Source organism: Phalangium opilio, unplaced genomic scaffold (assembly GCF_054372755.1).
Source record: "Phalangium opilio isolate 3A_F unplaced genomic scaffold, DU_Popi_V2 ptg000002l_1, whole genome shotgun sequence".
NCBI lineage: Eukaryota > Metazoa > Arthropoda > Arachnida > Opiliones > Phalangiidae > Phalangium > Phalangium opilio.
Window position 1 is genome coordinate 3,410,350 of NW_028324144.1, and position 15,004 is coordinate 3,425,353.

Consider the following 15,004-nt stretch of genomic DNA (forward strand, 5'->3'; position numbering starts at 1 on the left):
CAGGGGTCAGGGGAAAGAAACCTGGATAGGTCAAGGAAAAGGAACTTGAGGAAAAAAGAATTTAACTCAACTGGACACGCGGATAGCCACTAGAGACAAAGTATGAGGTTGATACTCTTTAAACCAGGGATAGATTTAATTTTAGAAGTAGGAATGGAGAACAGAGTAATCTGGGCGAGCGTCAAAGTCCTGGACCCCTTCCACGGGACGGAAGGGTATGAAAGAAGAGGCGGGGTCATAGCGACAGAGGTAAAAAGGAATTACGTATTTTTCACCGTCCCCGTCAGCAAAGTCATCAAAACGTAGTTTAAGTGAGCCAATAAGATAATTTAAACTTTTCGTTACGTGTTGGAGGGAGGGGCTCTATGAGCCGGACTGAAGTGAATACTAACCGTTCTCCATTCTTACTTCTAAAATTAAATCTATACGTTTAAAACTGAAGGATTTTTATGACCACTGATCAACCTGTCTAAGGATCAAAAACATGAAACCTTTAGGTAAGAAGGTTGGATTTTCTTTATTTTTGCCAACTTTAGAAATGTGTGTATGTGTGTTGGGGAGAGGTCCTAAGGTTGCAAAATACTTGCTTCTTTATTGTTTATCGATCGGTTAGAGACGTGACATAGCATACATATTTTTCTGAAAAACTTCCGGCGCTCCAACTTGAAAGCAAAGCAAAAATCCCATGAAAATATTATATATCGCGCTATCATGTTTCACGAGGGAAACAACGCTGTCACAATCGAGAGATACTAGATTTATCAGAGCACACTCCATGTACATTCCCGAATAAGCCGGCCCTCTTCCTAAACTGCAAACAGAAGTCATTGAAACCGAAGATATAATAAGCCTTTAACATAGATCATGGAAGGGAAGTTCTAGCAAGAAAGCGTTTTCAAGGGAGGGCAGAGATGTACTAAAGTTTATAATATTTACACCTTTACGATGTAAAAAAAGGGGTAGGCAACCCTTAGTATAGGGAGATACAAGGGGGGTTGATACATTCCCATCCGTCTCTGCGCATGCACTCTCATGATAGAAAAAGACTACAACGCAGGTGCCAAAAAGCGAAATTGGGGTAGGGGGGGGCAAAGTTTTACCCCGTGTCTTTCCCTCATAGCTACATCGAAATGGTTTTACAGGGTTGCCACGGAATTTTGAGAACAAAATTCCCTGACTTTTCCAGGTTTTCACTGACCTTTTTCTGAGATTTTCCCTGACCTTTTTAGTCCGAAAGCGTAAATGTTTACGGCACGTTTTAAGTGCTTATAACTAAATACAGTCTCTACATTAAGTTTTCCAATGTATTTGTTGCACCAAAATGATTAATTAACATTTTTAATTATAAATAACAGTCTAAGAAATGTTTTTAGAGAGAATTTACTTTACAAAAACAATTCTAGACATTTTTAAGGATTGCGCTAGAGTTTGCTGTGTTAAGAGAGGACGAGGAGAAACTTTCATTACTCTTTCAATAAAGACTTATCCCCAGAAATTTTACCCACTAAAGTCAAATTCCCTGACTTTGCTGAAACTTTTAAAATTCCCTGACTTTTCCCTGCCCCGTGGCAACCCTGTATTATGTTGGGCGAAAAACGTTTGACGATAACTTTTGCGATTAATTTACTTTCAATTATGTTCGGTTTAACGATACTCTTTCATATAGTCATAATAAGGAAGGGGTTCTATGCCTTTATCCGCGCCAAAGAGGAGCTGATAGTTTTGTTTGGAGTAGTATAGCGACAGCGAGGGATTCAATCCTGTTATAAATCATAAGCGTTAAAGAGACGAGCATATAGCATCGCATCGCGTCTGTCAATTACTCAACATTGTTAAGGATTACGGCGACAGCGATGGATGGATGGAAGGGTTCCCCAACTACTATTGTATACAATTACTTGTAAAATCCTCCCTCCATGCTTCGCTAAATTAATAGTTGTACTAATTAAAAATAGTTACACATGGACGTTTACGTAGTGTATTAGAATAGTCAGGGAATTTTAAAAGGCATGGAATTTCATATTTACTTGAAGTACTAATTTTTCTATAGTGCTACCAAGAAGTGATATCTAGTTTCTTAGGGAGAAGGTATAAGATGCCTAAGTATTCGACGCCATAGTCCCAGTCACCTTTCAAAATACAAGGGGGGCGTAAAAGGAGGCCGGGCTATTTCGCCTCTCCTCAGTCGGAAAATATGATTGTAATTTTCGTCATTCGCGTAGGCACGCTGACGTGCGTTTTCAAGAACCAATGAGATGCTGGTTGTAATTTAGAGGCGCCGGGGATTAACTCCGGACCTATGTTTGGACTGGAGATAAAGCTAGAAATGTGGCGAACCCTAGTAAACTAGACATCACTTCTTGCTTATACTTAAACATCTTTTGTAAGTCAAAATATTTATGGAGTAATAAGTCACTAACTTTTAGTAACTCTTCTGTCCGCGATTTTCTTAAGAATGTGAACTTTCCGAACCGAAATTTAAATCCATCTCGTACATGCAGTGCCTTAATTACCATCCAAAAAAATATTAAATTAATCTACACCTTAAGCCTCTACCTTCAGAAGAAAAATCAGGATATTGAACCCTTTTAAATAACGGTCACACCCAAGTAACCCCAACGGGAGAGTGGGTTGGGTTCGTCAAAATTTTCGCCGGAGGATTATCGACTGTTTCATCCCCTAGCTGTTGCCACTAGAGTAATTTCGTAATTAGACGTTCAAGGGGGGGGGGAGAAATTAAAGAGAGTTAAAACAGTAGGTACATCCTTGGGCCTTGGTCCCTATAGGAAGCCTCGAGAACCATCCGGAAAAAGGCTCGAAAAACGTTAAGCTGCATGCGCATGGCTAACCAGTCGTTACTCAACATCCGATGATATTTCCCCAACTTCCGTTACAAACGTTACGTATCTCGCCCAAATAAATATCGACTTTTGGTTGGTAAACCCTTTAGCTAAGCCTTGGCCTAGCTTCTGTGTAATGTATAGTAAGGTTTTTGTGGTTAATCCATTGTTGCCACAGACTACAAAAAGAAATGCTAGTGGTTGACCTACCTCTGAATAAACTGCACTAAAGCAAGAAGTGATATCTAGTTTATTAGGGAGAAGGTATAAATTCGCCACAGTTCCAGCTCTTTATCTCCAGTCCAAACGTATAGTAGGTCCGGAGTTAATCCCCACCGCCTCTAAATTACAACCAGCATCTCATTGGTTCCTGAAACTCACGTCAGCGCGACGCGACTGAAGAAAATTACGTATTTTCCGACTGAGGAGAGACCTCCTTTTACGTCCCCCCTTGTATTTTGAAAGGGGGATTGGGACTATGGCGCGCGAATACTTATACCTTCTCCCTAGTAAACTAGATATCGCTTCTTGACCAAAGTAAGAGGTTACATTTTCGACTCAAAATTGATTTCCCAAAGAACATCCCACTTAATTTATGAATGCAGACTTATCAGAAACACCCTGTATATAGACTAGGTTGTGCAGGTGTCACGTGCCCCAACTACCTAGTTATATACTTAAGTGTTTTCCTATGTTCCGTAAATGGCCGATCCCTTGGAAAGCCTGGGAATTAAGGTTATTGGGTATACAAGTTCCACGAAGCGAGCCAGCTAATTTAACATTTACGCCTTTATACTAAATCGGCGGATTCCGAGACTAGATTCGAACAATGCGCCACTAAGAAGAAACTCTCGTTGGGTGTTTACTGGTCGCAAGATAAAGACGGAATAGAAACAAAGAAATACACGATAAAAGAGAAACCAAACCGCCTTTAGTGGAGTGCGTACGTCTTACATCATTCGACCAATTCCCAAGAGACCATCTATCGCAATTTGCAATGAAATACCAACTTTATTCCCCAGCAAGAAACTAAACTGCAACAAAGTTAAGATGCCTAAAAGAGGACATATTCCAGAGTCCCAACATGGACTCTGTATAGTTATAAAGAGGACCGGTACTAAAAGAATTAAGAAATAATCAGTTTCTTAATTAAATTTAAGAGGTCATCCCTAAAATACTATGTACAATCTCAACTTGAAAACAGTGTCCCCTTAGGTCAAAATGTCGTAAGACGTTACATTTACAACTCAAAATCGTTTTCCCAAAGAACATAATCCCATTTACTGGTCCAAGCAATTAATAAACTGGTTTAGAACCAGAGTAAGTGTGCTATTTCCCAGACTGTTGAATTCAATTCCACACCTAACAAATAACTGGCAACACTTGCCCACACACAATCTATAAAAACCAGACTTATAAGAACCCTTAGCTTATTCCAGAAAACAGAATCGTGGCAAATTCGGGATGGTCAGAATTACGCCGAGAATTGTATGTAGCAAACAGAAAGAAAGAAAGAGAGAGAAAAAGAGTTTTGAACCGTCGGTATACGCCCTTCTATCGATCCATCTATTTCCTGAAAAGGAGAGGAGAATTCTCTCTCTTCTCTCTCTCTCCTCTTCCGCAATAGCATCCTCTACGCTCCTAGACTCCAAGAGAGAGCAGAGAGGGAGTCTCGTGAGGATCCCCACCATCCAGAAACGTCCATTCGTCATTGGGAGTTATAACGGGGTTATACAGGCAAGCTTCCCACCCCCAAACCCCATCAACCGTCCAAGTCCAAGAAGACCAAAACTAGCCAGCAGCAGTTCTCTTTACTAATACCAACCGTAACGATAACATCTCAAAGCAATATAACATTCTAGTTGAACCCCCGGCCCATCATATCGTACGACCTATGATGAGGCACTACAAAGAATATAGGCCTATATAGCCTTAAACGACTATATAGGACAATTTTTCTATGGTATACAGTTAAAGTAATTTTAGACTAAAGCCCTGTTCAGACTGTATAACGATAACGTATCTAAGTGATATGATATTCAAATTGAAACCAAGCTTCATATTGTAAGACCTACGAGGCCTTAAACGTCTTGGATAATTTTCCTTGGGTACAGCAAGGATAGATTTAATTTTAGAAGTAGGAATGGAGAACAGAGTAACGTGGGCGCGCGTCAAAGTCCCGGACCCCCTTCCACGGGACGTAGGGGGTATGAAAGAAGAGGCGGGTGGGTCATAGCGACAGAGGTAAAAAGGAATTACGCATTTTTCGCCCTCCCCGTCAGCAACGTCATCAAAACGTAGTTTAAGTGAGCCAATAAGATAATCTAAACTTTTCGTTACGTGTTGGAGGGAGGGGCTCTATACTGAGTGGTCTATGAGTCGGAATAACTGAAGTAAATACTAACCCCGTTCTCCATTCCTACTTCTAAAATTAAATCTATCCCTGGTATAGCCTTAAAGGGATAGGATCAACGTTTTCCGACTAGTACAAGATGAGGGCAGTTTTAGGTAAAAAAATGTGCCTAAAATTATGTGTGGCACAAAAAAATCGAATTAAAACGTTTAAAATTAAGAAAAGTACGTTAGATATTTTGAAATTCAAACTAGCCGCGAATTACTTCCCAACTTGTTTTTCACACTGTGACGTTGCTAATGTCTCTTGATTCATTGGTTGTTTGGAAATAGGAGAATGTAGGGGAACTCAAGTTGAGGATAGTAGCTAGGAGCTTGATAGTAGGTTTTTTTTTCCGTCGTCTGCTACAACTAGGAGCCAAATAGAAAATGTCATCGTCGACGTCGGGTAGCTCGGAATCCGAAATATCAGACGGGCCTGACTCTGTAGTAGTTTGTAAATGTAATTTGGATTATTAATGTTCATTAACCATTGTTCTCTTAACTTTTCGTTACTTGGTAGACTATGAAATGACAGAGATTTGTCCGAATCTGTATTGGTACAGTCAAAAACAACGCACTTTCTACGAGATTTTGGCAAAGGCTTAGTTTCCATGATCGATTTTTTTATTCTAAGTGGCCCTAAATTCAAGCTTATAAGATTTATTTTTCAAATTAAATGTGCTAAACCTCTTACTTAAACGATTTAATTGCTATGAAACTATTTAGCTTCTTTCACGCCTCTCAAAACACGTAAATCGAAATAAAAGTTTTAAGGTCAAGTTTATTTGTGATCCACAAGTGAAATAGTATGAAAACTACTGTTAGTTGTAAAGCTACCATTTCTTCAAGTAAGAGGAGCGTATGGAGGGGTGGGTAGATGTTTCAACCGTGTTTTTGCCAAACGACGCATGAGGGGGTACTGATCGGAGCAGTCCCAAAAACAATACTTTTAAAAATTAATTAAAAATAGTTAAGTTATTAAAACTATCAATATCTATATATTTTTGAAAACGTAATTTTAGGTTCTATCTGATTTCAAAAAATGGAAGCTTTTCATTAGTAGTCAAAAGATCGATTCTATCCCTTTAAACATACATCTCTGATGATTTTTCTAGAATATAGTTAAAGGGAGGGTGAAGTGGAAAATCAAGTGATTTTTTATCAATTCTTCTACTAATTATATGACCATTCTGTATAGTGAAACATCCAGAAAATACCAGCTCCGAATGATTTTAAAATTCAAATCAGGTTCAGATTTTATGGACAATTTGAAATATGGGCCTCCGACCAATCGCGTAACGCCCTGCCCACTTGTTAAAAAATTCTCGTGTCATAATTCTAATGGCGTCTTTAATCTAACTCCGATTTCATTGATTATAGCATAAAAATATATACACTATTTTATGGTTGATGGTTTTAAAAGGCTTAATTTAATTTTAAATGAATAAGACAGTATTAAGCCTAGCCGGATATAAAAATCATTTCCTCTTTAATAACTTATTTTTATCGATGGGAAGAAACGCCGGAGAATTTCACTTTCTTTCTAAAAGAATCTGAGGGAGAAAAAAATCACGTCCCGCTTCAAAAAGGAAATCCCCAAGAAATAAAACACAAATCGATCGATCGTTCCTTCATTCATCGATAACCTAACAGTTTTCTTCCAAGGTGGTTTTGCTGTGTCCAAGAAGTGATATCTAGTTTACTAGGGAGGAGGTATAAATTCATTCATCCACATTTCCAGCTTTATCTCCAGTCCAAACGTATAGTAGGTCCGGAGTTAATCCCCGCCGCCTCTAAATTACAACCAGCATGCATCTCATTGGTTCTTGAAAACTCACGTCAGCGCGACGAGAATGACGAAAATTACGTATTTTCCGACTGAGGAGAGGCGAAATATCCCGGTCTCCTTTTACGCCCCCCGTTGTATTTTGAAAGGGGGACTGGGACTATGGGGCGCGAATACTTAGGCATCTTATACCTTCTCCCCAATAAACTAGATATCACTTCTTGACCAAAGTAAAAACAGAATAAAAGTGGAGGAATTTTTTATAGTTGCAGCTTAGTAAAAACTATCTAGAGCCAAGGGTTAGGGATAATCTGTAATTACAACTCAGCAACTCCCTAAGAAACTAGATATCACTTCTTGGTTCCACTATAGAAAAATTAGTACTTCAAATAAATATGAAATTTCATGCCTTTTAAAATTCCCTGACTATTCTAATATTTAAAGTACTTTAATTAATTTACAACCCTAACTAATATCAAATACCTCAGGGTCAAGAAAAGGAATAAAATAAAAAGAAATATTTGACCAAAATATTATACGACTTTAATAAAAGAAAATATTGAAGACGAGGAGAGGAAAGAGCCAGACAAATCAGGACAGATTTCTGTTCAAGAAACAATACTATCCTTTGACCCCTGACGGGTCCTTCATAGACTATGGGGAGCAATTTCAGGGTTATGTACAAGGGTCTAGGCCCTGCCACGCACGAGAGTTGATAGGACCCTAGTGGCAACCTCATTTCGAAATCCAAAGAAAAATCTAGGGGATAAATTTTCTATATTACCCTAAATAGAGTTGGAAGAAAGGAAGGAAGAATGAAGCAGCGGCCTAAAAGTGATGGAGAACGAGTTCCCGAAGGCTCCCGAAGGAAGAGTAGAAAACGGAGAAGGTCGGTTCAATGTGCCCCCCATAAAAACGTGAGCGTTGCCATAGCAACCAACGTTTCCGGCGTCTACATCGCTGCATTCAGTGACTACCGGGCCACGAAGCTATTATTCGGTAACATCTATGAATGTACGTGAATTTACAAATATTATTTCATAATAGTACCAAGGCCCGCCATGTGCTTGAGTCGTTCCAGAATTAAAGGACATTAATTAATTCCATGAGTTTAAATGAAAGTTCAGGCAATTGACAGTATATCAGGGATAGATTTAATTTTAGAAGTAGGAATGGAGTCTAACGGTTAGTATTTACTTCAGTCCGACTCATAGACCACCCAGTATAGAGCCCCTCCCTCCAACACGTAACGAAAAGTTTAAATTATCTTATTTGCTCACTTAAACTGCGTTTTGATGACGTTGCTGACGGGGACGGCGAATAACACGCAATTCCTTTTTACCTCTGTCGCTATAACCCATCCGCCTCTTCTTTCATACCCCCTCCGTCCCGTGGAAGGGGGGTCCGGGACTTTGACGCGCGCCCAGATATTACTCTGTTCTCCATTCCTACTTCTAAAATTAAATCTATCCCTGGTATAACCGAGATCTTTTCCTTTAAGTTTAAACTAGAACTTCGCATTAATATACTTTCGTTTACATTTAAAAGCGCGCGAAAAGTGCACGCGAATAAAAAAAGGCGGGTATAGTTCGGAAACTTTTGAATCAGATATACGACTCCTAACTTAACTTCTTTTACGTTAGCTCATGGGGAATATGCAACACTATCAAAACGTAACCTTCCCTTCAAATATCAACCTTTTAGTAAGGCTTTTACAGCTTTGATTCTAAAGCAATCTCGGGTTGAAATTATGGGCAACGATGAAGATGGAAAGATCTGAAGGCGGATGTAACTGAACTAGGTTTGGTGGGGGCGGTTTTTTTGGAAGATGAAAATGGAATAGCCAAGCACTTCCAGCAGGCTCCAACCAACTCGAGCCATTTCTTAGAGAGAGAAAGAGAGAAATGTTTTATGGGGACTGAGGTGTTAATGCAAAACAGAATGAAACCCTATACGCTACTCACTCACTGAATATAATTGGATAGACCCCCAAGTTACATAAACGTAAAAATACTTTAAAAATAAAAATAAATTTAGAGTAGAAATTAAGTATATTTTTATCATCAAAAGCAAATAGACTATTATATTAATTCCACTGTCAGAGGGTTCATAAAACTTTTTGGAAAACCGATTTATTTAACCGAGTTTTCCAGGTTTTTTTTCTCTCCATATATGGAGTAATAAGAACGGGATTGGTCATTTTTAGTTGAATCAAGCCCTTCAGAGCAAATAACTTACTCAAACCTAAGATCATTAAACACAGACGAACTGGAATGATAAGCTAAAATCCCCATTCTTCTAATGGCATCGCTTGCAGGGCCGGAAATATAAGCACAAGACACTGGACATTGTCCAATAAAATTTTAAAATGTCCCATAATTTTTGACTATGAAGATGCGACAGTATTTTTGCACCCTCCAGTGGACAATGTCCTATAAATTTTCCAATCAAACAAGGGGCGTCACTGGACACATGTCCTATAATAATTTTTTCTTATTTCCGGCACTGATCACCCTAGCGAAAGAATCCCGAAACTTTTCGACTCATCGATCATGTTATGGCTATGGTTTGAGTCGAAAAAGTTTCAATATTGGTCGGTTCGTGGCTGCCCATAACAGTCCTTTTGTGTTCTTAATGATCTTAGCTCAAACCTCACAAACTTCCCTGATTTCCCTGAATTTTACTAAACATTCTAAATTTCCCTGAGTTTTTTCCATTTCAACTCCTTATTTTCCTAAATTATGGACTCTTATAATCATAACTTGAAAACGGTACCCCTTGTACAAAATGTGATAGAACTTTACATTTTCGACCCAAAATGGACTTCCCATTCCACTGAACTTCGAACCTATAATAACCCTTCCTTTTTTATAACACACTGTAAATATAAAATACACTACAACCTTAACCCTTATAAACAACAAACAGAAACAAAACGGGACTCTGGACACACGTACAAATATTCGGCATGTACATAACAAAATGAAAATGGACGAACGACCTGACTAACAAACAGTCAAACACCCTTGGCGGCGTGTAAAAGAATAAGGAGAACAATAAGCAGCCTTAGCAGAGGGGGAGCTTTCATTCGAAACAATAGGAAGATTGCTTTTGAACAATTTCTAGTCGTCGTCGCGAAAAGAAATTCCAGAGTGTCTGAAATTTTCATTATTTTAAAATATTAAACCGTATTCTTTCTTTCCCCGGTTTGAAAATAAATAAAAAATAAATACGAAAAGACAAGACACAAGGCGACCAAGCGAGGATGAAATTACTTTTTTTTCTTACTTCAAAAAAGACCAAAAAAAAATTCATCCTTTTTTACTTCAAATAAAAAAAAAAATATGTATTATTTTTTCAAATTTCTATCTCTATTCTTTAGGAATGTAAAAAAATAAATAATAAAATATGAACGTGAAAAATAACGTATTCAAACGAAGAAGAAAGGTCTAAAAAATAGATCTTTTATAAGCTACAAAATAACGTCAAAATTTATTTATTTATTGTAACAATAAATAAATAGTGCGCGGACAAGTGTTGCCAACAGACTGAAAAGCTTGGCTTATAGAGGTATCTATCTCATATTATAACAGAGCCGGAAATAAGCACAGGACACAGGACATTGTCCAGTAATATTTTAAAATGTCCCATAAATTTTTTTTAAAAACTAGGGGCTCACTGGACAGTTTGACCAATACATTTTCCGAAGTTTTGATAGCTTGACTATAGAGAAGCGACACTATATTTGCACACTGGAGTGGACAATGTCCTATATATTTTCCATTCAAACAGGGGGTCACTGGACACTTGCCCTTTTAGAAAATTTTCATATTTCCAGCCCTGACCTCAGAAGCGTGACGTCACCTATGCTATACAAGCAAATCGGTACCAAAGATGGCCGGCAAATAAATGTCAAAGCTAAGCCCGTGATGTCACAACTCTTGTCTGTTCGATTCAGTAATTATCATTCAGGAGATGATCTAATAAAAGAAATTATTGGCAACACTGAAGCGCGTGCGTGGTTAAAGTTAAGATTAAGAAAGGGGGTTGCAAACTTTCTATAAAAACAGAAAAGGGAGCAAAAATTTAGGTCGAAAACACCGAATCCTTGTTTATTTAAGGAAAAACAATGCTTTTTAAAATTTAAATATTTAAATTACTAGTAAAGTTTTCTGCCTACGTAAATACAAAATACTGAATTTAAAAGGAAATTTTAAGAACAATTGTGATTGTGTAGATCATAAAGATCAAACATAAACCTTAACAAACAACTTTCTCAACCAACCATAAGTTTATAAGCGATATGTTCCAACAATAAGTATGACACTACCTATACAAGTTCGTAATGCTTCTGAGAGACTTACAGCTCGAGATAACTAGTTCTAGCAGAACGACGGAAGCGAGAATTGAAGTCCTACACTCGGTGGTGGTTAATTAATTTTGCAGGATCAAGTTCCATCTAGGTCCTATTTAGTCTGCATTACTAAGCCCAAATTTGACAGCAGCGCCTCATGCACCAGGCGTATGTCGCTTCACCCTGTATCTATGACCTACCTCACTCACTCACTTCAAAATTACAAGCTCCAGTTTCTAAGTTACCAGAATTTACAAACTTATGGAAGGAACATATCTTAATATTAACTTATGATTCAACCTAATGCTAATTATCATATTTCCAAACATTATCTTTCTAAATAAAATATTGTCTGAGAAACCGAATAATCCTCTATAACTAAAATACAATTTACATAACAATTGAATTGAGTTGTCTAATATTAGACGTGGAAACTAATTAGCAACGCAAATTTATGTTAATTAAATAAATTTAACCAAGACAACTTGATTGTTTAAATTTATATATATATTAAAGCTGAAAATTTCTAGGCCGATTGATTAATTTTAGGGAAAGGAACTAAGTCAGATTGGGCATTTAAATCTCTGGCTTGGAGAAGGAAAACTAGAGCACAAAATCTACTTTCGAATAATTGGAAGTCGGCGAAAAAGTTAAGTATATACTGTACATATATATTGTATCTGTCCCCATACGGCCTTGGGCGCCGCTAAAGTGACACGTTGATCTTGTTTATCTTTCATCAAATTCCATTTGGAAGAAATAGTTCCTTACCCCATCCCATCTTCCCATCCAATCCAATCCTCTTTACCCTTTAGGGATTGAATTAATGTGACGTAATATTCGAGGAAAATTCGATTAAAGGGAAGATGACATGACACCATTGTATCCATGGAGAAGAAATTTAGAGTTCATTTTAAACTTGTGTATGATGACTTAAAATTAAAAACACTCAAAGAAGAGAACGCATTTTGTCTTTCTGTTAATAACGCTGCATGCCACAGTGTTAACTTCGAAACAGCAGGGGCGTTCAGTGCACATACCAAAGACATTGGGTTACTTATAAGTACGTGTGATGGGTTTTCCCAGTCAACAACACTTTTGTCAAGTCTTTAGTTAGTTGACGGTCAATTTTCCGGAAGTACGAAACGGATGAAATAAGCCTTGAAGGATTAGATTCAATTTGAAATCACGTGACCTTTCCGTAACCTTTGGGGAAATAATCCCCGATTCCCTGACTTTATAATAAGCCTTTCAACTGACGTCTGACCCGACACACCATTTAAACTAAGTTCGAAGTAAAATCTATAGCAAGTACCATCTTTCTAGGAGTCCGTTCAGAGTATTCATTAAAGTGCTTGGACAAAAATTGTTTGAAGATGGTTCGAAAGGATCTTAACTGCCGATCGCGTCACTATCCCTTCAATTTAAAACTTTAAAATAACGGGTTAGGGAAGTAAACCGGGTTAGACGTTCTAGAGAATCGAAACCATATTAGGGTGAATCTCTTTAAACTTTAATAGATAAAAGAAACTAATACACAGGGTTCGTACTATTTTTGGAAAATCGATTTCTTTGACAGTTCAAGGTTTTTCCCCATATATTCCCCGGTTTTTCCCCCATAAATTTCCCTGACATTTTCAAGTGCAAGGCCACCTGGGAACTACGGGAGCGGATTTTTTAGATGCAAACTCACAAATTTCAATGATTTTCCTGAATTTTACTAAAATATTATAGATTTCCCCGAATTTTTTAGCCAACAATTTCCCTGACATTTTCCTGAATATTTAACCAACGATTTATTTCCCTGAATTTTTAGACAACAATTTCCCTGAATTTTTTAGCCAACAATTTCCCTGAATATTTAGCCAACAATTATTTCTCTGACACATCCAGGTTTGTATGAACCCTCAGCCCTGCTAAAAAAGAGAAAAAGTTCTAAAAGCATCCCATTTTATGAAGGAGGGGGGGGGGGTGGAACTAAAATTAAAGACGCTTTCATAAAAAAAGGTAAAGATGCCCGCCGAGATATTTTGGGGTAAAAAATGAGCCATCAAAGTGTACGTGACAAGTTAACGAAAGCGATTTGACCCAAAAATTAGAATGAACGGAGTTACCTACCAGACACCCCTTCCCCCCCCTTGCCTCTCGAGGAGGAGGGAAAGATCCCATGATGCACCGCTGCTGCTATCATAATGAGTTTGCAACACCACCCACATTAATTGTCCCTCTAATATTATAACATCAGAAGTAGATGCGCCCTAAAGTTATCACCGAAGGGGGTAAGTCACTGACCGTAATTGGAGTACAAGGGACTCTTGAGTGTGATAGCATAAGTTTATAAGATATGTTCCATTTATAAGTTTGTCACTTAGCCCCTCGTCGTTTAAAATTAAAGTGATAGCATAAGTTGATAAGATATGTTCACCATAAGTTTGTCACTGCTTAGAAACTGGAGCTTGTAATTTTGAAGTGATTGAGTTAGGTCATAGATTCAGGGTAAAGCGAAGACGCCTGGTGAGGCGCTGCTGTCAAATTTGGGCTTTGCAGACTAAATAGGACCTAGATGGAACTTGGTCCTGCAAAATTAATTAACTGCACCGAGTGTAGGACTTCAATTCTCACTTGTCTTTCTCCCTCGAACTAGCTATCTCGAGCTGTAAGTCTCTCAGTAGCATTACGAACGTGTATAGCTAGTGTCATACTTATGGAAGGAACATATCACTTATAAATTACTAAACCTTTCCATCTACAAAAACATAAACGCAATTGATGGAGCATTTCACAACTTCTAAAACGTCTAGCATTAATTAACTTCTGATTGGATTGAAATTACGTGGTCGCCCCCTGCGGTATTAGTTACATAAATACTCAACTTAAGCTTACAACAAAGTAAAAGGCTGGGGATATATAATCCGTATTACGCCCCATAATAGCTTTGAACTGCGGTGTAATTTCAAACTGAAAAATATACACACAGGCTTTCCTTGATCGTAAAACAACCCATCTTTCCCAGCATCATGGATTTTACCGTAAGCTTCGCTACCAATTCACGCTTAAGTTGATATTACAAACCTTGAAACAATGGGGTGTTTCAAAGATACTGGGTACTAAGGCCCTGATTTGACCTTTAGTTACGTGGGTTCACTAATAGCCAATCGATTGAAAGCTCTAGCCAGAAATGACCCCGCTAGACAACCCCCGCCAAAACATTATGGATTGTTAAAAGGGGCGCCACGGAGAGAAAATATTTGGGGGAAGAGACCATAGTTTAATTTTTGGCCGGTTAAAATTAATGAAGGTATTTTTCATTTTAAAAATAAAATAAACAAGACGTGAATTTTTGGAATTTTTAAAAATTATATTAACGTGACCAAGGCTTAGTTAAAATCATGAATGAGTCACCCACTAACAGTCTAGAGGCTTTCAAAAAGGAAAGGAGGAGGGGCACGTTATCGTCTGCTTAAGAAGCAAATTTGATTGAGTAAGTGGAGGCAAAGACGTTATACAGGGCTTCAAAGTTACAAGTCCTGATTTTAAGAAAACAATGTGGTCAAACACCAGTTTCCATTTTACCCCCCTACTTTTAAAAATGGTCTATGTTAAATATTACTATGACCGAGGCTTACACTC

General features: G+C 37.9%; 2 protein-coding genes across 5 annotated transcripts in view; both read right to left on the minus strand.

Moving 5' to 3' along the window:
• Nucleotides 1-15,004, minus strand: part of LOC149718300 (ecotropic viral integration site 5 ortholog-like) — a 117,388-nt gene that overhangs the window by 100,179 nt on the left and 2,205 nt on the right. The window lies entirely within an intron of this gene.
• On the minus strand, nt 5,315-6,355 carry LOC149718304 (uncharacterized). Its single transcript, XM_089867303.1, has 3 exons — nt 5,929-6,355; nt 5,748-5,873; nt 5,315-5,676 (listed from the first exon to the last, which is right to left on the minus strand). Exons 2-3 carry the CDS (start codon nt 5,845-5,847, stop codon nt 5,474-5,476), a joined length of 303 nt encoding a protein of 100 aa, XP_089723429.1. The 5' UTR covers nt 5,848-5,873; nt 5,929-6,355; the 3' UTR covers nt 5,315-5,473.